At 44.0% G+C, this 24,054-nt stretch overlaps 1 protein-coding gene across 2 annotated transcripts in view; it reads left to right on the top strand.

The window, feature by feature from the left end:
• The window catches only part of CLDN10 (claudin 10), an 83,589-nt gene that overhangs the window by 49,551 nt on the left and 9,984 nt on the right, over window positions 1-24,054 (top strand). Inside the window, exons 1-3 of one of the 2 annotated variants that reach the window (XM_090258518.1) lie at window positions 9,664-9,955; window positions 16,469-16,630; window positions 16,727-16,808. In XM_090258518.1, coding sequence (XP_090114644.1) covers window positions 9,736-9,955; window positions 16,469-16,630; window positions 16,727-16,808 — 464 coding nt within the window. In that variant the 5' untranslated portion in view covers window positions 9,664-9,735. Of the gene's footprint in view, window positions 1-9,663; window positions 9,956-16,468; window positions 16,631-16,726; window positions 16,809-24,054 lie in introns of those variants that run through there. The other variant, XM_090258517.1, reaches the window with a different exon arrangement.

Raw genomic sequence — 24,054 nt, 5'->3', positions numbered from 1 at the left:
GGAATTTCAGGGTATGGCTACAAATGGCATGGACCCCTGCGCCCCAACTCTGTTATCCATGCTGTGTGTTGTATATAAATACACGTACATCTACACAGACACACATTTTAAAATGAATGTTCTAGACACAAACTGTGATATAATAATCATCAATAATCAAAAGCCATAACTGGAAATGAGCATAAACCAACCCCCCCTTGGATATTATCAAATTACTATAAAGTTAATGGTTCAGGACATGTTAACCCTATACTTCCCCTGGGGCACACACCTGTACATGAATGCACACAATAAATCAGCCTTGCTCAGGACCTTGTCAAACAGCATAGTAATGAACTTCAATTTACCTGTTAGAAGATCTAGTCAAACAATGAAATTAAAGAAGGATATTAGGTATCCTGTTCAAATCTGATTATAAAAGCCATTCTCCTGCATTATACAGATAAATACAAATGATCTAGAATCGTTTTAATTTGTTTTGTGTGTGTGTTTGTTCATATACCTAGTGGATATTAACTGAATGCTCCTCACACCTACAAAGTTGTGCTGGTAGGAAGCAATTTACTACAAAGTAGTGTAGACTCTAGACTAAGCTGGCTAAGCTGAAACCCCATCTCTACCACCTTCTAGAGCAAGTTATTTTATCTCTCGGTGGTTTGGTTGCACGGATGAGGATCTGTGCAATGGGAATGAATATACTACCTACTTTGGAGGGTTGTTATTAAATGCGTTAAGTACTTAGAATGGTGACTGGTATCTAAAAGGTATCCACATACATTTTTATTAGATAAAAATAGAAGAAAGTCTATGTTTTGGGGAAAAAATTCAGAATTATTTGCTTATAGTTATGTTTCTGTAAGAACTTGCATTTCTGGGACTTCTGGCCAAGATGGAGGCCTAGACAGACACGCTGCGTCTCCCTCCACAATTAAGAAGGAATATAACTCCCTCAAAGCTAGAGACAACCAGAAGTTCCAGAAAATTGAGCTGCATGGAAGTCCAACAAAAGTATAAAGAAGAAATACTCATCCAGACAGGTAGGAGAGGCAGAGCCGGGGCGGAGAGGAAGCGGTGTGGTGGTGGCAGCAGTGGCAGTGGCAGCATCGGCAGTGGCAGGATGACAGAAATTGCAGTCACACGTTTTAAAAAGTCAGGAGGGTCACCTGGGGAGCGCTCCCAGCACCAGGCCAGACTGCAAGCTCATGGTCCCAGCGTGGGGAAAATAAAGCCTCATTGCTTCTGACTGTGCAGACCAGTGGGGGTTGTGGTGGAGGAAGAAACTGCCAGTCTCTCAGCAGAGCCCGCTTGTTTAAAGGGCCCCATAGTCCTAGAACGTCCACAGACCCACCCACTCTGGGAACAATGGCCAGGGCAACAGCTAGGGAGGCGCCAATCCCATACAAATGTGGGAGAAGTACCTGGAAAAGGCACAAGTGCTGAGCAAGTGGCATTGTTCCCTCTCAGACCCCTCCCCCACATACAATGCCACAACATGATGAAATGGGTCGCCCTGTACTGACGAATACCTAAGGCTCTTCCCCTTACAATGTAACAGGAGTGACAGCTCTACCTAAGACACAGAGGCAAACAAACACAGAAGGCCTGTCAAGATGAGGAGACAGAGAAGTATGGCTCAGAAGTGGGAACAGATCAAGGTTCAAGTGGGAGAACTAAGCAACGAGGAGATAGCCAACCTAACAAATGAGGAAATAGTCAAACTAACAGATGCAGAGTTCAAAACACTGGTGATAAAGATGCCCACACGCTTGACAGATATGCTTAAGTAAGGCAAAGGCATAAGGGAAGAAGTGAAGGCTATGCTAAATGAAATGAAGGAAAACCCACACAAAACCAATGGTGAAGGGAAGAAAACTGGGGTTCAAATCAATGATTTGGAACATAAGGAAGAAAAAAATAGTCGAACAGTACAGAATGAGGAAACAAGAATTGAATAAAATGAGGAGAAGCTTAGGCTTAGGAACCTCTGGGACAACTTTAAATGTGCCAACATCCAAATCATATGGGAGCCAGAAGGAGAAGAGGGAGAACAAGAAATTGAAAGCTTATGTGAAAAAATAATGAAGGAAATCTTCTCAAATTTGGCGAAGGAAATAGACATACAAGTCCAGGAAGCACAGAGAGTCCCAAACAAGCTAGACCCAAGGAGGACCACACCAAGACACATCATGATTAAAATGCCAAAGGTTCAAGATAAAAAGAGAATCTTAAGAGCAGTAAGAGAGAAGCAGAGAGTTACCTACAAAGCAGTTCCCATAAGACTACTGGCTGATTTCTCAAAAGAAACTTTGCAGGCAAGAAGGGACTGGCAAGAAGTATTCAAAGTGATGAAAAGCAAGGACCCACAAGCAAGAGTACTGTGTACAGCAAAGCTATCATTGAGAATGGAAGGGCAGATGAAGTGCTTCCCAGACAAGGTAAAGCTAAAGGAGTTCATCATCACCAAACCCTTATTATATGAAATGTCAAAGGGACTTACTTAAGAAAAAAGAGATCAAAATTATGAACATTAAAATGACAACAAATTCAAAACTATCAACAATAGAATCTAAAAAATAAAAACAAAACCCAACTAAGCAAACCAGAATAGGAACAGAATCATAGGTATGGGGAGCATTTGGAGGGTTATCAGCTGACAGGGGGGAGGGGGAGAATTTGGGAAATGGTGCAAGGATTAAGAAGCATAATTGGCTGGTACAAAATAGACAGGGGGAAGTTAAGAATAATATAGGAAAGGGTGAAGCCCAAGAACTTATATGCACGACCCATGGACATGAACTAAGGGGGTTGGGATTGGTGGAGGGAAGGGGGGTACTGGGCGGAGGGGAGCAAAGAGAAAAAAATTGGGACTACTGTAACAACATAATAAAATATATTTTAAAAAAAGATCTTGCATTTCTGATCCCTAAGGGATTCATTTGAAACATCCAATAATTTTTCCCATGAAGTGAACCAAACGGTAAACATGGGACTCCTGAGTACTTGTAAATAAATAAATCTCTCACTGCTCTCTTCTGAAGACCACGGAGAGGGGAATGTCTCTTGATCTATAACAGGCACTAGAGAGTGGTCTTTCCCACCCTTTGCCCACAGCAGTGCAGAAAGGTGAGGGCTGGGGAAACAACTCCCTCCTTTTTCTCTGGGCCCACCCATCCCCTTTCTCGGGGCTCTTATGCCTCCATCCACTGGGTTGGTCCCTGCCCCCTGCCATCTCTCTTTTTGTAAAAATCCTTTTTTTTCCTTGCATTTCCGTTGCTCTTATTCTGTCTTGCACTTGTTCACCCCCTTTGACATTACCTGTTGTCTAGCTATATTTTTCACTCTTGCCACACTTCCCTTCGGACCCCCTTCTTCACACACACGCAGTCACACAGACATAGACACACGTGTACACACACACTTTCCGCTGAACTAACCTCGCTCTGACTTCCTGGTGTGAGAAATGCTCACAATAAAAACACAGGGACACAGGGCTTCAGCAGTAGACGAGGCTTTGCTTATTCACAGGTCTGCAGAGCTGGGTGCACAGCAAAGGTATGCACACCCAGACAGCCCAAGGAAGCTGGTTTTATACTGAAGGGAGTAGCCTCCCTCCCCCAACACACTTCCCCTTCCTCCTCCTTTTCTCCAGGCTTGGATACTCCGGAGTTACAATCTAATACAATTAACTAAACTAACTGAGGGTAGTAATTTCCTAAGTTGTTTGCTGAGCTATCTAGCTAGGTTTTCTCATTTCCTGGTGTTCGTGCTCAAGACTTTTCCCCTTTGATCTCAGAGGCATTTGCGTGGAGCTGTGGAAATACCACTTCCTGACTTGTAGGTGCACTGATACTGTTGACTCTGACTCAGAGACCTCCCTAATTCAAGGTTTAATTACATTTGTCCTTTGCTGCTAATTATTTCCTACTCTGGTTTGAGAGTCACGGGTTCTTTGTACCTTACCCGGGATTCCGGCCCTCTTGCTCTCCACACCCACCTCTCTGTTACTGGCACTCTATAATAAACACTTCCTCCTTTTTCACTTTGACATTTGCAGTGTATAATCCCTTCTTTTTCACCGACCGCATGGGAGTCTAACTGATGAATGCCACTTTTATGGAAAATGTGATTTTATCGCTTTAAGGAGAGGCAGGGAAATGAAAGAGTAGGAGTGAACTGAATAATGCCCATTTTAAAAATCAGGTAGACACCATAATCCAGGTCCCTTTTGTACCTTGTCCCTCATCCTCCACAATAACTTGGAAAGACGCTACCATGTATTCCTGATTTATGGCTGAAGAACGTGGTAAGCAATGAGGTGACCTGCCTGAGGCCATGCAGAGCTAGAATTTTATCTGTCTTATCAGTTTCCTCATCTTTTTTTCTGTCCCGTATGTCACTCCGTTTCCCAAGTGAATTGAACTACCATGCTATATCACAGGTTTCTGATCAAAATAAGAATTGAAAATAACACTACTAATAGAGATTTTAAAAACATTATCCTCCTGTACTTCCCCCCCCCCTCCCCATCCTACACTGTAAGAGACTCTGGGTCCCTCAGAGTGTATGAAGAAACTACTCAGACACTCACCATCTGAGGAAGGAAGGGAGGGGGTTTTCTCCAAGGAAAATCGCTCCCGTTTATTTATTAGCCAGGGTTTTTATCCACTTTCCACATGGGAAATGCATAAGGAAAACATGCAGCCCTTCCCCAAATGATAGGGAGGGAAAGGGAAATGCAGATCAATACAGGGTTGACCAGCCCAGGTGTTTTACACAAGGTCAAAAACACTTCCTCTTAATCGCTCTGTTCTTCACATTCTACTGACAAGGATTTGAGGCTATTCAGAGAAAAACAGAGCAGGTTCCCTTTTCCTTAAAAGCCACTTTGTATTTCTATTCTATCTTTAAAATCCCCCAGAGGGTGGGATTCAGAGCCAGCATGAAAGATAAGGAACCTGCTGGTTAAGACCCAAGTTCCTGTTTTGGGACAGGCTCTACAGAGTGGTCGTCAAAGTCTTTCAAACCATGCCTGCCTGTCTCCCACATTACACCCGCTTTAACTATAGCTAAGGAGGTGATGCCAGGAAGTGGGTGAGAGAGCAAGCAGTGAAAACTCCTGCCTCTCTTCTCTCCTTGTTGATTTTGGCCTGTGATTGGTGGAGCTCATTAGGAATGGTAAACTCAGAGACTTTTAAAGTTCAAAGTGTTCTTGAGGACCATCCACAATCATTCCTTCATTATATAAATGAGGAAGCTGCAACTCAGATAAATAAAACCACTTGTCCAAAACATGGATTTCCATGCTGCCCAACCTGGGCGGGTAGGTTGAATTAATATTCATAAGGTGCTTATTAATCAGAAAAATATAGCCAACCCATCTGCAAGTCCTGGAAGATTCCAGCATGCCAGAGTGAGAGTCATTCCAGGCGGGTGAGAGTGTTCACCAAGACAGCTCTGACCTGCTGGGGCCCAAACTCACCCGCTTAGGGGCTCAAGCGGAATCTAGGTGGTCCCAGGATATCTCAGAATTGAGAACGAACGTGTTTTAAATGAATGCATGAAAAACAGACCCACAAGATACATGACAGTTTGTTATATATATACACACACACACACACACACACACACACACATATAGACATGTATATGATCAGTGATGCAATGATAAGCATGAGTGTTCATTTTCAGAACTACAATCACTGTGGCTTCCATGCTAAGTAGATTATGAATAGCATAGGATTACTGTAGAGAGTTTAGATAAAACTACGAGATTTAGGGAAAATGGAATGGAAAAGGACACAGATACGCTATTTTACTTTCTCAGTATCGGTATTAAAGTCTTCCTTAACACGGTGTAATGATATCTGGCTCCTGGGCAGTTGTCTTTTTTTAGTTAATGCTGCGTTTATCAGGACTCAGTGTCTTCCTGCCTGATTAGGCAAGCGTGCTCCGCCTTACTGGAATCTAGGAAGGAACCTATGTATACTGAAACCAAATTGGATGCTTAGCAAATCCTTGAGCTGTTGAAAGGCACACCTGTGTCGCCTGGCAGGTGAGTTGAATCTCAAGTAAAGAATTTCTGCAAATCTCCGGTTCAGTTAGCTAAACTGGTTTCCCTCCTATTGAACACCCAGGCAGCGGGGCGGGGGGCCGAGGGGGATCTTCTACTTTTCTTTAGTAAACATGAAAATGCCAAAGAAATAGCTTCCAATGCTCATCTCAGCAGCTTACACCTCAAGGAAAGGCTCAGCATTTACTTCAGGGCGTTAAGTGTATCCGAGTCAAAATTATCAATGTATAGATACATTAGCAGTTTTCACATAGGAAAATGATCTACAGTTATTTTTGCCAAGACCAAATGATTGTTAATTCAGGTGTTACTTTGAGTAATTTGGAGAAGTAACTGTCCAGCTCCGTTCACTTTTGTATTTAAATTCAGAATGGTTTGTTATAAAGAGTTAAATAAAAATTTCAGTGAACTCAATCCTAAAGAAAATAAGGAAGCATTTATCAGTTGAAAGGTACTCTGTAAATCGGTTTGCAAATTAACTGCAAAGGTTATTTAGGACTCTATAATCTTAAAGGGAAATGGGCCATTTATCCATTACCTCTTTTAAAAAATCTTAATCTGGTCCATTACATTTTCTGACTTTCTTATGTTAAATTATAGAGTTGTCTGTACTCTCTTCAGGTTTCTTCTGACTAAACTGGTTTTGAAAATCTAAAGATAGAAGGCATTCTGAAATAAATGGTTGATTCATTACATAATATCCTTTAGGTATTAGAGAAAGTTAATATTTTTCATCCTTTGGTCAGGCACTCACCAGGCCTAAAATATAACTCTTTATAGGAAATATGCAGTACTTGCCAGGGCAGAAAGAGTGCTGAGGGTTGTCCAGCCTCATAGAATGAACAAAGAAAGGGTAAAAGTAGAAGATTAATCAAGTCCACAGGCATGACGACCCTAGTCTGTTTGAGCTGGCAAAGGAACTAATAGTTCTGCCAACCACGTCTTAATTTATGGGTTGCTTGTGATATTTTCAAGTCCTTTTAAGTTGAAACTGTGTACTACAATCTCTACAGCAAAAGCATATTTTGTTTTTCCAAGTTTTCAACTAAGAGATCAATATTCTTTCTCTCTATAATGCACACGATCTGTTTTACTAAATTAACAGGTTAATACACATAGATGTGTCTCTCAGTCAGAGCTGTGCTTCCCAATCTGGCTGTAAATTAGAAGCTTTGGGAAGGTCACCAGAGATTTGGGCTTAAAGGATTTGATCCAGTGATGCAGCAGAGAGTGGGGAGGTAGGGGTAGGGATGTTGTTCTTTCTTGGAGTTCCAAGCGAGAATTCAGAATTAGTTTCCTCTGGAAGCTGTGTTGCAATGGTGATCTGGATGTATGGATTTTTAAAGTACAATAGATAGAACAACATTATCTGTTCAGTAACTTTTGGGAACTGATCTGAGACACCAAATCATTCTTCATATTCCTTGTTTTAACAAGCAATGTGCCTTTGGTTCTAAACAATGGAATTTGTAGCCAACCTGTTGATAAATTAGAAACTGCTTGTGTTTTCACTACACTTTTTTTGTGTGTCAAGAGTCAGTCAGTGTTTTATCTTATATATAAAAAAAAGAACAATTTCAGGGAGTATCTACCACAAGGAAGACACAAGCAAACAAAGAGACTATCAAACAAGGCCAGCAAATAAAGTACAAGACCAGAATTTATGAAATTTTTAGCTTTGGAAACTCCACAGGGAATGTCTCAGTTCATGACATTTTGTGTTTTCTGAATAGATCCTTCAGAAAGAAGTGTAGCATAGAAATACTTGTGGGCAAGAAACCAGATGATAAAAGCACTTTAAGAAGGCAAATCCTATAGAAGAGTAGAGGACGCTTTATAGTCCGTCCTCAAAGTGACCCTTTCGAGTAGCAGGAAAGATGAGCAGGGAGAGGTTAGGTAGGAGCTTCGCAAACTGTAAGTTCGACCCACTGGTGAACCTAGTGTGACACACCAGGACCAGGTGGGACCGAGAGCAGTACAGTAGTGTAACCATGTCTCTCTCCCACCAGGCAAATCGTCTTCACCCCTAACCCCTATTCCCACTTACACAAGGCAGGTGTACACACACACACACACACACACACACACAAAGCAAGATTACAGCATTTGGGTGGAAGTTAAGGAGAGAGAGCTTTGGGTTCAATATGAAGAACAACTTTCTAAAAGGCTGTCAAAAGCAGACCAAACCAGAACACACGCTTTGACATGCGCTGAACCCCTGGCTCTGAAGATGAGAGCGTGAACTGAACATTATCCCTATAAATAGAAAAGGTAATTGTGTTCGGTGCGAGCACCTCCCAAGGGTCTTCGGAGGTCCTTCCCAGTCTAAGTTTGGATGCAACTTCTTCTCTTCCAACTCCCTCTCTCCTCCGGAAGCATCTTGTCACCTTAAATTTCATTTGTATCCATTTGGTTTATTAAAAAAGAAAGTGACAAAGGGGAATTGAGAAATTCTTCACAAAGAACCCAAGTGTCCCTGCACAAAGATTGTGAAATAAAGGGTTAGCAACCAGCTTTATTGTAGCAGACGTATTTATAGGTTTTAGACCTTTGGTTACTTTTGGCAAGGAGTGAATCCTGAAAGCGCATACCAAGAACCGCAAGAACTTTAAATAGATAAATAATAACCTCATAGAAAAGCCAGTGTCTTTGTTCCCTCGTTCCTGCCCAGATTTGTGACCTCAGGAGCGGAAAGGATGCCCCGATCTTTATGTATACCTTGAGACAGGAATGAAGGAATGACTTAAATTCTTCAATTAGGCATGAAAGGTGGAGGTGGAAAAAAGTTACAGAGCACTTTCCACTGTGACAGAACCATCCCTTCATTGAATAGACGCTGGAAAGGCCGGCCCTACAGGAAAAATGGCTTAAATGTACGTCCTATGTGTGGTGCATTAGTATCAGCAGCCCAGCATTGTGGCTGGAACATTCAGGCTCGTAACTCAACGAAGTCTCCGATGGAGCCTCTGGAGCCCACATGGGGCAATCTGGAATTTGGGGCCGTGCCAAGCACCTCTTTGCAATGACTTTCCGTATACCACCGGACCAAAACGAACCGAAGCATTCTAAAGCAAGGCCGATTTCGTGGCACGAAAACCTTCCGAGCTCGACAAGCCGAGGGCTGCGTCACCAGCCCGTGTGCTTTCAGGGCACACAAAAGGCTTTTCCGGCTCTGCTTTTACAAGGTACTCTCTGCAAGCCAAGCTATTTGCCATGGGTAGCTGTGGGGACGGAAGGGGACACGTGGGACGCAACAGGTTTCCCACATCCGGCTGCCAGTCTGCCCAAGAGCAGAGCTATTCTCCGCGGTCCCTGAGCCCCTAAGGTGTGGGTGGCTGCGTGGCGGGGCGGCGGAGGAGGGGGCGCAGGTCTGCGTTTGTCCCCACCTCGCGCGCCAGGCCACCTGGCTGGAGAGAACTCAGGTAGCTACCCTGAAAGCGCCACGAGCGGGGCGTCTACCTTGGGAGGGCGTCTGCAGATCGGTGCGCGTCACCTAGCGGCAGGTCTCTCGGTGGGGACGGGGCGGGGCTGGGCGGCGCGGGGGAGCAGGGAGCGGGGAGCGGGGGGCGGGGGCGGAGCCTTGGGATCCAGCGCGCAGGGTCCCGGCACCAAGCCGGATCGTGAGCGCCAGCGCGAGCGCCAGCGCGGCTGCTGCAGCGGGCGGCATGGCGAACACGGCCTTGGAGATCATCGCTTTCGTGGTCTCTATCTCGGGCTGGTTGTTGGTGTCGTCCACGGTGCCCACCGACTACTGGAAGGTATCCACCAACGACGGCACGGTCATCACCACCGCCACCTTCTGGGCCAACCTGTGGAAGGCGTGCGTCACGGACTCCACCGGCGTCTCCAACTGCAAGGACTTCCCCTCCATGCTGGCGCTGGACGGTCTGCACCCCCTCGGCCCCTGCCCCCCGGGCTACGCTCCTGTAGGAAGCCGGGTCCTGCTTTTACCCTGGATCTGAGGGCGCTGGGGAGAAGCCCCATTCCGTCGCCTGCCGTCCCGGGACGTCTGTCCTGCGTGGGCGCCTGTTGGAGTTGGGGATCCGGGGGTTGGGGTAGGGCTCGCAGCCAGGTCTGGATAGGGTGGGTGACTTTCGGGTGTCGGGGGTGGAGGCAAGCAGCTTTGCTCTTCTGAGATCAAGGGCACGGCTGTGGGACCCCCATCTCTTGCGGAGTCACGGAGAGGGCGCTTGTCTTCTCCATCTACTTTCCAGAAGAGCTGGATTCTGATTAAAATGGTATCACTGACTTGTCAAAGCGAAATGGGCTTGCCTTAAACTCTCTTTAGACTTTTCGTGAGTTCTTTTAAAAGTGGGCAGGGAAAAATGGGATCATACTACAGGGACGCCCCCCCCCCCGCCCCCCAAATTGTTTTACAGACCTGTCAGCTTGGGCTTTAATGGTTCCTCTCAATTTTAGGGAAATAAATAGCCTGTGTCTGCACCGCAGTGGGTAGTCTTATTTGCGTGAGACCGACAGGTTCGGTGTATGTGCCTCTCGGGGTTTCCCTTGTGGTGTGGTTTTTTAAATTGTCTTCTGTGTTGCTTTTTGTTCATTAGGCTTTCTATTACACTGCATTTTAACAACAGGCAGAGAGAGGGTCGCGTAGAAAAACTGATTGTTTTAGTTTCAAGAGAACAATAGGTATCAGCGTACATAGTCAGGAAAAGTGCTCAAGTTCTAGGCTTTTCCTCCATGATTGTATAGCTTTGGACTTGGAAGATCAAGGCAGAAACTTCAGGGGAGTCCTTTACGTTATTTCTAGATTTGAGGCGTTTTCTTTTTCTTTTCTTACCTTCAGTTTTTATTTGCATAGCTGAGCAAATAAAAGACAAGATTTAATTCCCCTAAGGTGGTGCTTGCCACGGAAAGCAAACTGTTTGTTGCTCAACGTGGTATTTGATGGAACCTGTATCTACGGGCGTACGTGTCTTGTTTTAGATGGGTGACACCCGAGTCTGAGTCCTGCCGTGGAAAGTAAGTAGCTGGGACACTGGATTCTCTGGAATTACTGTTGAATTTTCTGGGCTCTGCAGAGCGCGCATCCGGGTAGATGCTTGGAACAGGCAGGCGCTTGTTCCTTTGTGTCTGCGGTTTACGTTCAACAATACGGGATCGCCGGTTACTGTTCAGCATGTTCCTCTGTTGTAACTGTATTGTTACCTGAGATAGTGGGCCAGACAGCTATGTGTCCAGCAAGAGGGAAGAGGGACAAGTAAATGCTTCCTGGATAATATCACAGGCAAGATTGTGAGATTTCTACCCTACATGTCTGAGGTAGAGGGGGTCATAGTATCAAGATCTGCAGGCAGGAGGAAGGAACGGCTCAGCCCTGGATTATTAAGCTCTAGAAGGAGTTGAGAACTCAGCAAAGAGAGAAGAAACATTTATCTACAACCCAGTTTGCAAAATAACCTTCCACGTGTTCTTGTGTATCTAGAAAATGACCTTTAAAAACATTAGTGACGTCACACCACCTGCTTTTTGCAGCATTCTAAAATGAATAACGTCTTTTCCAGTCTGTACATATAGAAGTGACGGTTGCTTAGAATTTATTAGTCTGGACAAACTGGTTTATTGAACCAGTTACCCCTTATTGGAGATTGGGCCCTTTCCAGCTTTTCATCCTTGTTAGTGCTTTACTGAAAATCGTTATATTTGCCTGTGTGTGTGTGTGTGTGTGTGTGTGTGCGTGTTGTTACAGAGACTGAGAAATTATGTTGTCAGGGAAGGAGAATATTCATTTTAATATTCAGTTTATACTACCAAACTACGTTCTACCAATAGGGTATGAGAATACCTATTTCTCCACATTGTCACCACTAATATTGTGGGTGCCATGTTACCCTGTTGTCATTTTTATTGGCGTCTCGCTGATTATCACTGATTTTGACCATCTTCACATGTAGGGACCGTTCTTTTTTGGGTTGCCTGTCCATATCTCATGCCCATGGCATGGTGGTTTCTTCTGGGTTTAAATTATTTTCTTTTTTAATTTGGATGTCAGTCTTTGATTTGTTATATATGTTGCAATCTCAGCCCATTGTTTGTCATTTAAATTCATGAGGACTTTTCTCATGTAAAACTTTGCGATGTGTACTAGAATCAGATTTATCAGACTCTTCCTGTTAGGTCTGCTTTTTGTGGCTGAGGGAAGGCATTGATCACTCCAAAGAGACAGATTTCCTTTTCTGTAGCTCCCAGAATAACACTATGGGGATTCAATGACATGTCTACATTGTCATATAGAGAGGAGTTGATTTTCCCCATCTACAAGTGGAGCGTCTCAAATCGGGCTCCTCTGCTTGTATGCTCCCTGCCATGTGTTCCCAGGGCAGCCGTATCTGCTGGATGCTGCTCCTGAGGCAGGTCCTGCAGACAGCATGCTGCATGGGGACTTCCTAACATTGCCTTGGAAGTGACAGGAGAACGCTGCATTGGGCCATGGGGGCCATGATGGCCATGGTTACCATGGTGGCCACAGGCCTGAAAAGCCAAGAAGGGAGAGAGAAAGCTCATGGGTCTCTCATCTAGTCTTAGACGGAAGAACAAACCTCTTGGAAGCAGGGGATGGAGTCATTATTCTGGATTTCCTGCGTGAGGTCAGAGCTCTGATTCCTCATCGTGAATGGGTACCAGGGCCACCCCAGTTTTCCCTACAACGAAAGTCTGGCTGACGAAAGCTAAATGTCTAGAGTTAATGTTACGCTACATTAGGACCCCAACTCTTAATTCCTGGTTACAGTCTATCTTGGTGTCACGGACGGGAAGCTTCCACAAGTGTCTTACGCCTCCCCAAACACTTTGTTCATTTGTTTCATCCTGGGAGGGAAAAGCTGATACCCCTGTTTTACAGGGGAGAAAACAGAGGCTCAGGGACATGAGCTAATATACTCCAGGGCAGACAGTGGGTCAATAGAAGAGCCAGAAGTGAAATTCAGAGTTCATGCTTTTCCCCCCATACTGCTGTTCTTTCAAAGAATTTGCAAAATGTACCTGGCTGCTGTGGCCCAGTGGACTGAGCATCGGCCTGCGAGCCAAGTGTCGCTGGTTCGATTCCCAGTCAGGGCACATGATGAGGTTGCACTCACGTCCCCAGTTGGAGGCACGTGAGAGGCAACCCCACGGTGATGTTTCTCTCCCTCTCTTTCTCCTTTCCCCTCTCTCAAAATAAATAAACAAATAAATAAATAACAAAGCTTATGTGAATAATTAATTTTACAAAAAAAAAATTAAAAACATGAAAGAATTTGCAATGTGTACACAAAGCTACAAGCCTAAGAGGAGCACCTTCTTTTTTCTCCCTCCAGTCCTAGCACATGTGCTCCTAGGAAATTGTCTCCACCAAGTGGCTGTTTTCATTTTTACTAGCTTGAAACGGAAAATAAAGTGCCCATCATTTGGAAAACAACTTCTAAGGGACACCTTGAAGGTTTCCTCTGACAGAATTCATTAAAGTTCCTCTATTCCACTAATTGAAAATGTCACAGCTGAATGAGCTAGTGATTTGTTGATTGCTAACTGACTGAAACCGCCGCTTGGACTTCAGCTGAGACTAATTTCCACCCAGGTGCCTTTTCAGTAGATGCCATCTATTTTTGTGAGTCGGAATGTTTGTCGTTTCTTCCAAGAGAATTAACTATAAATTATACTTCAGAGAACTTCTAAGTAAATATGGTCATGCCTCAGCACTTGAATGCGTTAATTAGCTATTAACGGTGTCGGTAAATTAGACCTGTCAAAACTAATGGCCTCCTTGACTAGTTTTTACCACCACTTCACCTGATGGTTTTGCTTAGAAGTTTTGCCCTGGGGACTGTGGCACAGCAAGGCTCTAGAGGTCTGCCTTGCAAAAGATAAACTCCGAGTTTGCTGGAAGGCACCTGAGGCCCTCCTCTTCGGGTGGCTGAAGGGCTGCTAACCCCTTATTTACAAACCTCGGTCTTACAACACCTGGATGGCATTTATAGCTGGCAGGGGGGCTTACCCTAGGGACCCCATCCTTGCTCTTTGCTTCCCTGTTTCAGAAAATGTAGCCAGTGATTGTACTGGTGAAGCACCACCTTCTGTGCAGGCGACAACATAGCAGTTTATTTATTGGTACTGTTGTCAGGCCAAGGAGAGGTGCCTTGCCGTCCAGTCGGGGTTCTGAGTGGTACTGAGGAAGAACCTGACCACGGCAGAACCTTGCTCTCTCCTCTTGGGCGAACTGAGTAAGAGACTCAGAAAAAAGGGTTAAGAGTAGTGGTTAAATGAAGTTTCAGGGCTGCTATTATTTTCCGGGTCGTATTGAGGATTTAATTCATCAGCCTGGGATTCTAACCACTGTTTTCCATCTGGAAAAATGCGTCTTGTGGTCTAAATGGCCAGACTGTAGAACTTCATCTTTGGCCAGGCTCTTGCATTTTCTGTTCATAAAGTCTGTAAGGTTATTAAAGTCGATGCAAATTACGGTGAATGATAATGTTTTCTAGGCTAGTTTTCTTTTTTTTAATGTGTGTAGTGTAGAGGTTACATCACACGCATGCCCTGTGTGTCTGCTTAGTGGTTGCGATCAGAGTCAGCTGAAACACCGCAAAGCCACAGATTAAAATAAAGCTCAAAAAATAATGAACCCACGCACTGTCCGAGCAGCGCTGGCGGTACATGAGGCAGCTGTGTCTTTGGTTGACTCTTAAACTTGCAAGGAACTGACAGACATCCTCCCTCTGTCCGTGCTTCTCCCTGCTCCCTGGGCTGTGGGAGAAAGACCTGAGGGGTGAAGTTCAAATAGAGCTGGGCCCGCAGCTCAGACAGCCCTGTAGCAGGTTCTTGCTACCCAAATAGGCCTCCTGTATCCTGTTTTGCTAACAATAAGTTTCTGTTGCTGTTTTTGATTTCCCCACCATTGGTGGAATTGTTTCCTGTTTGGAAGTAGTTCATGCTGTAAAATAGAAGATGATTGTCATTGCAGTCTGAATTTATGGGGGCCTAAATTTGTTCAATGAAACAGAGCGTCTTCTGTGGATTCTTTAAAACAGATCCTAGCAAGAGGATTAAAACTTAAAATTTTGTTCTTTCCCAGAGAAACATGGACTGGGGGCCACAGGCCAGCATTATTTTCTGTATTTATGATTATAATAGTCTTAGAATGATTGTTCATTGTAGCTTTTGCCTGAGGACTAATAATAAATGACTTCCAGTATCTTGGCATTCACAAAATTTTTCAGATTAACAAGTTTATTTCCAAATGTAAATCTGGGGTGTATTTCATTTGCTTAACAAATATATACTGACACCAAGTATGGGTTATCACTATTTCAGATTGGAATAGGGCATTGTTTCAGGCCGAAGTGAAAATCTTCGTATATGGAAAAGTTTATTAGTTTAAATCTTATTAATTTAAAATTTATTAGTGTCTGGATGACAGCCAGACTGAATGAAGGTTACCATCACCCTAGCTGTGCAAATAAAACTCTGTGACTAAGGAAGTGATTGATGCAGGAAGAATGATCAAACAGACCAGTGGAACAAGCATTTAGGTTACTTTGAAAGCATTCATTTATGTCTAATCAGTTAATTTAATAATTATAAACTATTCTAGTAAATAGCCAATGCTTTTTAAAAGATTTTATTTATTTATTTTTAGAAAGAGGTGAAGGGAGGGAGAAAGAAAGGGAGAGAAACATCAATGTGGGAGAAACATTGATTGGTTCCCTCTCCTATGTCCCCAGCCGGGGACCTGGCCCACAACCCAGGCCTATACCCTGACTGGGAATCGAACCAACGACCCCTTGGTTCCCAGGCCAGTGCTCAGTCCACTGAGCCACACCAGCCAGGGAGCCAATGCTTTTCTTAAACCAAAATCTTATTACATGTGCTCTGAAAATAATACATCATTAAAATACTTTTTAATTTAGACTCCTCATGGTTCATGCTGATATTTTAGATCTTAAAATGTCAAAATCATCGAAACATCTATTTAAAGTTCCAATACCCAAAGGAGGAAGAGGGTTGAGATAGTGGCAGATGGTGCTTCTCACAGTGAAAGGTAGTATTACGTGGGTTTTGTAGTCCTGTCTGCAAAGAATCCATTTCTGCCTCTTTCTGACTCGTTTCTGGCATCGCCTGTGAACTTGGCTCGCCTCAGTTTCCCAGTCATGTGAGTAATAACACTCAGTGACCTAATCTGAGGATCGTTCATAAGCCAAACTTAAGAGCCTGTGACATAGAACGGGCAGTCTGTGTAGACTAGCTTGCTTTCCTTTCCTTGCTTGTCTTACCCCATGTTTTAACAATTATGGTTATTTACTTTTATTTTTTGGGAAACAGATCATTCAGAAGGATAGGGTAAAACGAGGGCTTCTCCCGGACAGCCGCTTGTTTTCTGTTCATGTAAATGACCTGTTCTCTTTGCAGGTTACATCCAGGCATGCAGAGGACTTATGATCGCCGCTGTCAGCCTGGGCTTCTTTGGCTCCATAATTGCCCTGTTTGGAATGAAGTGCACCAAGGTCGGAGGCTCCGAGAAAGTCAAAGCCAAAATCGCTTGTTTGGCTGGGGTTGTATTCATACTGTCAGGTAAATAGTAGGAGCTTTCGTCCCAACACAGTACTTTCGCCCTGGTCATGAAATAACACTCACTCACCCCGGCGCCTTCCCGCTGGTACTTTCCAGGGCTGTGCTCCATGACCGGCTGTTCCCTGTACGCGAACAAAATCACCACGGAGTTCTTTGATCCTCTCTTTATGGACCAGAAGTAAGTGCGCTTTCTCGTTCTGTCTGTTTCTAGCTCACAGGAAATGTATATAAAACCCTCTTCTATGAAATCATTTTCCAAATTAAGGCACACAAATTTCCTCCATGGCTTATGAAAAGGAGGCGATGACGTCATTCAAAAGTAGACATTTTTTTGTGCTCCACGGGCAGATGATTCATTGAATTTCTGCCTTAGTATTACACGATGCCTTATCTCTAAAGACTCAAAAAGTGTAGGATTTAGAAATCGAAACTGCATCCCCTGGACATCATGGCACTGAAGCCAGATGGAGGATGCGTAGAATCGAGGTGCAAGGTGGGGAGGAAGGGATGACGGGGTGTGGCCGCAGGACAGTGAAAGCTGGCCGCGATTTTGTCCGTCCACCATCGTGTTTGCCAGATGCTGATGTCGGGCCCAGTTTCCATCTCAAAACGTTTGAGATGAAAACGGAAGGGAAACTGTGTTCTTCAAGCTGAGAAACATTCTAATGATATTTAAACACAATACTTACTATTTTTTGTGTTGAATTAGCCTTTTAAATTTGCTCCGTGAATAACGATGGCCTTAGCGAGCGCCACCTACTAAACCTTTATGAAAAAAAAACTGTACGTGATGCAAGGTTTTTTAAAAAAAAATGCTCTAGGAGTGGTGTAGACATTCAGATGTGACCAGCCTCAGTTGCAGGTGACCGCTTTGGCATTTCCAGATCAGTTTGTTTATTGCTGCTGCTGTTTTAACTACAGGCGATTGCTTTTATAGTTTCCCTAGGCTTAGTTCTTGGCATTGGGAAATCCCCAAGGATACTAAATTAGAAATAATACCATCTCAGATATTTTGTCTTTCTTTTTTTATTATATTTTATTGATTATGCTATTACAGTTGTCCCAATATTTCTCCCATTGCCCCCCTCCACCCAGCACCCCCACTCCCTCAGGCAGTCCCCCCACCATGGTTCAAGTCCATGGGTCATGTATGTGAGTCCTTCGGCTATTCCATTTCCTGTGCTGTACTTTACATTCCCATGGCTATTCTGTCACTACCTATTTGTACTTATTAATCCCCTCACCTCTTCACCCATCCCCCAACACCCCCCTCCATCTGGCAACCATCAGAATGCTCTCTGTATCCATGATTCTGTCTTGTTTCCTTAGATTGTGTTTTAGATTTAATTGTTGAGAGGTTTTCATTTTTGCCATTTTATTGTTCATAGTTTTTATCTTTAAAAAAAAAAATAAGTTCCTTTAACAGTTTATATAATAATGGTTTGGTGATGATGAACTCCTTTAGTTTTTTCTTGTCTGGGAAGCTCTTTATCTGCCCTTTGATTCTAAATGATAGCTTTGCTGGGTAGAGGTCCCTGTTTTTCATGAATTTAAATATTTCTTGCCAATTTCTTTTAGCCTGCAAAGTTTCTTTTGAGAAATCAGCTGACAGTCTCATGGGAACTTCCCTGTAGGTAACTAATTTCTCTCACTGCTTTTAAGATTTTCTTTATCTTTAACCTTTGACACTTTAATTATGATGTGGCTTGGTGTGGTCCTCTGCATCCCTCTTGTTTGTGACTCTCTGTACTTCCTGGACTTGCATGTCTATTTCCTTCACCAAATTAGGGGAAATTGTCTTTTATTATGTTTTCAAATAGATTTCTAATTTCTTGCTCTTTCTCTTATCCTTCTGGCACCCTATGATGCAAATGTTGGACCTCTTGACGTTATCCCAGAGGCTGCTTATACTATCCTCATTTTTTGGGATTCTTTTTTTTTCTTCTTCTGATTGGTGGTTTTTTTGCTTCCTTCTGTTCCAAATCATTGACTTGAACCTTGGCTTCACTCACCTTACTGTTGTTTCCCTCTAAATTGTTCTTCATTTCAATTAGTGTAGCCTTAGCTTCTGACTGGGTGTTTTTTATACTGTTGAGGTCTTTACTAAGTTCCTAGAGCATCCTTAAGACCAGTGTTTTGAACTCTGCATCTGACAGACTGCCTATCTCCATTTGTTTAGCTTTTTTCCTGAAGTTTTGATCTGTTCTTTCATTTAGGCCATGTTTCTTTGTCTCCTTGTTTTGGCAGCTTCCCCGTGTTTGTTTCTATGTATCAGGTAGAGCTGCTTTGGCTCCCTCTCTGTGTAGCATGGCCTAATGTAGCAGGTGCCCTGTAGGGCCCAGTGGCACAGCCTCCCCCATCACCCAGGCTGCATACTCTAGATACGCCCTTTGTGTGGGCTGAGTACACCCTTCTCTTGGAGTTGAGCCTTGGTTACTGTTGGCAGGTCAATGGGAGGGATTTATCCAGGCCAGTCAGCTGCAAGGACTGGCTGTGACCAGTGACCACCGACCTCCACCCTCAGTGGAGGATCAGCTGTGCAGGGGCAGGGTGCTGGTGCTCCGACGTGGTCTGTAGGTGCCCACTGGGTATGCAGGCTGTGGGGTTTCCCACGTGGTGCAGGCCAAGGTCAGCCCCCACCTGTGTTTTGCCCTAACCTGCCACTGTGCTGGGCTTGGAGATTCCCAGGCAAAGGCAAGCTGTGAATCTAGTCTGGCTGCTACTCGTGCAGGGCCTGGGGCTCACTGAGTCCAGCTGTTGCTTGTTTGATAGGATTTAGGAAGTTTCGAAACATGAGCCAAGACCAGCCATTCATATGGAAAAGCAGCTTGGGTGGGCCAGTAAGTTGGGTGGGGAGGAGTTTCTGGGGATCCCCAAAGCGGGTCAAACAGTGTTAGCCAGGATGATGGAGTCTCAGATACGGCACCAACTTGCCGGCTCTGTTGGGGGAGGGCTTAGAAAAAGGACAATGGCCTCTGCACGCCTTGATGCCAGACACTTCAGTTTCTCCCTGTGGACCACTGGTGCCTTTCAAGCTGCTACCCCGGTGCTGGAGCTCAGAGGGAGGGAGTCTGAGTAGCCGAGTCCATGTGTGGGTTCTTTAAGAGGAACTGCCTTGGGCTCCAGAAGTTTCTTCCATCAACTCAATCCTGGCTGGTTTTTGCATCCAGAAGTTGTAGGGACTTATCTTCCTGGCTCTCGAACCCTGGGCTGCCGGGCCTGGTGTGGGGCTGGGACTCCTCACTCCTGAGATATCCCTCCCAAATTTCTATTCGCCACATGTAGGTGAGGGACCAGCCCCTTCCGCATCTGCACACCTCCTACCAGTCTGGTGGATGTGGTTTCTTTAATTCCGTAGTTGTCAGACTTCCATTCAACTCAATTTCTGACCTCTCTGAGTGATGGTTGCTCTGTATTTTAGTTGTACTTTTGATGTGGTTGTGTGAAGAGGCGAGCTATGTCTGCCTAAGACACCATCTTGACCAGAAGTCCATATTTTGTCTTTATGAGAGTATGCCCAGGTACCTGTGTGGAAAGCCACCTGTGTGTGCACGAACATTGCTGTCAGCCAGGCTGGGGCTTCTCTTTACGTCTTCTAATCAAATGTTGCAGAATTTTTTAAAAAGTAATTACTAAAATGGCCGATCAGGTCTACATTACTTTTTTTCAGTGGATTTAGAAATCTTCACAAAACTGATTTTTTATTTCTCTCTTTAGTATACTTTATACATCAGTAGCAAATGCTTATATAATGAAATGTTTATATAATGCTTTTATATTGACATATGAATAAAATACCAGCTAACACATCGAGTCCCTGCCATGTACCAGGTAGAGCATTGCAGGTATTCTTTATTTTAGTCTTACAACAGCTTTATGAAATAGGTTCTCTTGGGTCTCCTTTTTTTTTTAAATCGAGGAAAGAGTCCAAGTTCCCTTGGGCTAAACTAGAAGGCTAATAGAACTCTGATTCAAACCAGGCAGCCAAACTCTAGAACGCTTGCTCTAAAATGCATGATTTATAATAGTGTACTATTTTATAATTCTTGTTACAGTATGCTACCTATATTTTTCATCAAGAGAGTTTCTTTTGCACATTGATAGTGTTTATTCTGAAATTTTATTAAATGGGAAACAAAAACAACTGTTTTGGACCCCCGTATAATTTTTAGTCCCCTGCCTGTGTTAGAAAACTGGGTTCTGAGTTGCACATTTTCTTACTAATTTTTGATAATGAGATCTGCACAGACGTACATGACTCCAGACATGGAGATAAAACTGAGGCTGTGCTCCTGAGGATTAGAAACGTTTTGCTGGTATTTAAATGAAGTATTTAAGTGAAGTATTTTTCATATAAGTGATACATTTTTATTTTAGCGGTTGATATCATAAACATACAGCCAAACTATATTTCTGCTGGTTTATTTTATTAAAGACATTGCTGACTCTTCTGGATTATGTTTTCTACATCACTGTTTTTATTTTTCAGACAATGATTAGGGATGTCAGAATCTAAAATAGTTTTAACCTTTCCTCAAATGGTCAGAGCTGATTCGTGGATGCACCGTAACTTAAACTTGTCCTTTGTGTGATTTTATCCTATACTCGCTGTGTGCTCCGTCACCTTATTCAGTGTAGGACATTGGAATTTCTTGTTCACTGCTGAGATTTTAGCGAAACTCAGTTCAGTAAATATGGACTCTGAAAGGTTCTCCTCTTTTCCACATGGTTGGTGCTACTTTGGACTCTCCCGTGCCCACCCAGCCTCCCAGCATTCCTCCCTCTGCCTCCTCACGCCCTGTGTGCGTCTGTATCCTCATCTGTAAAATCAGGGGAGGTAATACTAGTATTACCCCTCACAGAGCTGCTGTGAGTTAGGGTAGGGTGCATGTAGATAGATGCTCAGAACTGGTTAGAAAAAGCAGACACCTTGAATTAGCTATTACTGTAGTGTATGGGCCATTATTAACATTGCTTTTTAAAAAAAGTTTTATTTATTTGCTTTTAGAAAAAGGGGAAGAGAGGGAAAAAGAAAGAGAAACATCATCGCTTATGTCTTGCACGCCCCCAACTGGGGACCTGGCCCGCAACCCAGGCGTGTGCCCTGACTTGGGAGTCGAACTGGCGACCCTTTGGTTCACAGGCTGGCGCTCAGTCCACTGAGCCACACCAGCCAGGGCCAAGGCTGCTTTTCTAATTGTATGTTGTATTTAAGATGTGGCTTATTTTTAGAGATGTCTTTATTAAGCTTTTCTCTGGTGACTTGGAACATAACGTGCAACTTGCCAGTTGACCTTCATATAATTAGAAACACAAGAGCCAGGAATTATGAAAAACATCATGACTTAAAGATTGATGGTATTTATAAGTAACAGTCCCTTCATATCAAAACCTTACAGAAAATATAGACTTTGTTGGGTTTTTGTTTGTTTGTTTTAGAGAGAGGGGAAGGGAGGGAGAAAGAGGGAGGAAAACACTTGACGGGCCAGAGAAACATTGGTCACTTTCCACTCCATGGCCCCCACCCAGCCATGTGCCCTGAATGGGAATCGAACGGAAACCTTTCAGTTTGCAGGATGACACCCAATCCGCTGACCCACACCAGTCAAAGCACTTTTAAAAAATCCTGCTTATTGAAAGCATGCTAGCTCTGAGATACGGACTTTTTCTCTCACTACTTCTGTATCCCTGGCAGTGCCTTGCACAGAGAAAGGCCCTCCATGCTTCACGTAAAATCCACTTAGATCAAGGAATTGTCAAGGCCTGCGAATTGTAAATACAATCAGCTAATTACCCACAACCATAGACTAGAGACATAAAAATGTTATCGAGAGGAATTCAGACTTCTCTACCAGCAGCAAAATGACTCACTTGACTTCGTCTCTTTTCCCATTATCAACATCTCTCGTAGAGAAGGAAATGAAAATGAAGATCAGTAAACTGCAGATGGTCTCTTAACATAAAATACACTGATTTCATACGCCTTAACATGTAATCTTTTAAAGCAAGATTTTCACTTGGCTTATTCTAGGGGATAGCAGTTCCTTCGCTGGCATTTGCTAGGATGGAGCAATCTGATTTAGTTTGTGCAGGAACTTAGAATATGTTGGGGAACCAAGGCTAACGGCAGGGCCAGCCCTAGGAGTGCTGAATCTGGAGGCCACCTACCGGAAGCTTCTGACTGTCTGTGCGGTCCTCACTGACCTGCATGATAGCAAGCAAGTTCTTTGAAGTAAGAAAACATGTCTTGCATCTCTACCTTATTGACCTAGCATAGTGCCTGGTAAGTGAAAAATTCTTAATCTGGAGTGCTACCCTTTCATAGTTACCAGGGAAGGTTTTCACCGCACGGAGGTAGCCTCACTTCCTGTAAGAGACTCTGGGTCCCTCGGAGTGGATGAAGAAGCTACTCAGACACTCACCATCTGAGGAAGGAAAGGAGGGGGTTTTCTCCAAGGAAAATCGCCCTCCGTTTATTTATTAGCCAGGGTTTTTATCCACTTTCCACATGCAGAAATGCATAAGGAAAACATGCACCCCTTCCCCAGATGGTAGGGAGGGAAAGGGAAATGCAGATCATTACAGGGTTGAGAGGCCCAGGTGTTTTACACAAGGTCAAAAACATTTCCTCTTACTTAATCATTCCGTTCCTCACATTTTACTGACAAGAATTTGGGGCTATTCAGAGAAAAACAGAGCAGGTTTCCTTTTCCTTAAAAGCTACTTTGTATTTCTATTCTATCTTTAAAATCCCCCAGAGGGTGGGATTCAGAGCCAGCATGAAAGATAAGGAACCTGCTGGTTAAGACCCAAGTTCCTGTTTTGGGTGGGCTCCACACAGTGGTAATCAAAGTCTTTCAAACCACGCCTGCCTATCTCCCACCCCTCCCTCTTCCCATCCTTAGCCATGTGTTCATCTTCCTCACGCTAGCTACTGCCCGGTGCCATCTTTCCCTCTAGCCCTAGAAGGCATGCGTGTGTGTGTGTATGTGTGCGCGCGCGCGTGTGTGCATGCATGTGTGTACGTGCGCACCTAGGAAGGGCAGTGAGAGAGCGCTGTTCTGCACATGCTCTATTTTAAATTTCCAGGAGCACATGCTTGCTCTCCCAGACCCACACTCTCAAACACACTGGAAAACGGTTCAGGCCTCAGAACCTAGTTTTGTTATTGGCTGGCGGTGCCTGCGGTCTTTCTGAAGAATTCTGGGCTAATTTCATTGCCTCTTCTCTGTGGATCTCCAGAACATACTGATGTAAGGCCCACCTTGGTCGCCTAAGTTAGAAAAACAGCTAATGTCATCGAAAAGTGCCCACTCCGTTCCTACAATGCGCAAGAAATTCATTCGGCACTTTGTTGAGACAAAAGTGAGTGGCTTCTAGTGTCTGGTTGAACTAAAGATGGTGGCAGTGGCATTACAAACAGG

The sequence above is a fragment of the Furipterus horrens genome, unplaced genomic scaffold (assembly GCF_987537825.1).
Source record: "Furipterus horrens unplaced genomic scaffold, mFurHor1.1.pri manual_scaffold_12, whole genome shotgun sequence".
Taxonomy (NCBI): domain Eukaryota; kingdom Metazoa; phylum Chordata; class Mammalia; order Chiroptera; family Furipteridae; genus Furipterus; species Furipterus horrens.
The sequence above is the reverse complement of the archived record's forward strand: the minus strand, read 5'-3'. Positions and strand labels throughout refer to the sequence as shown.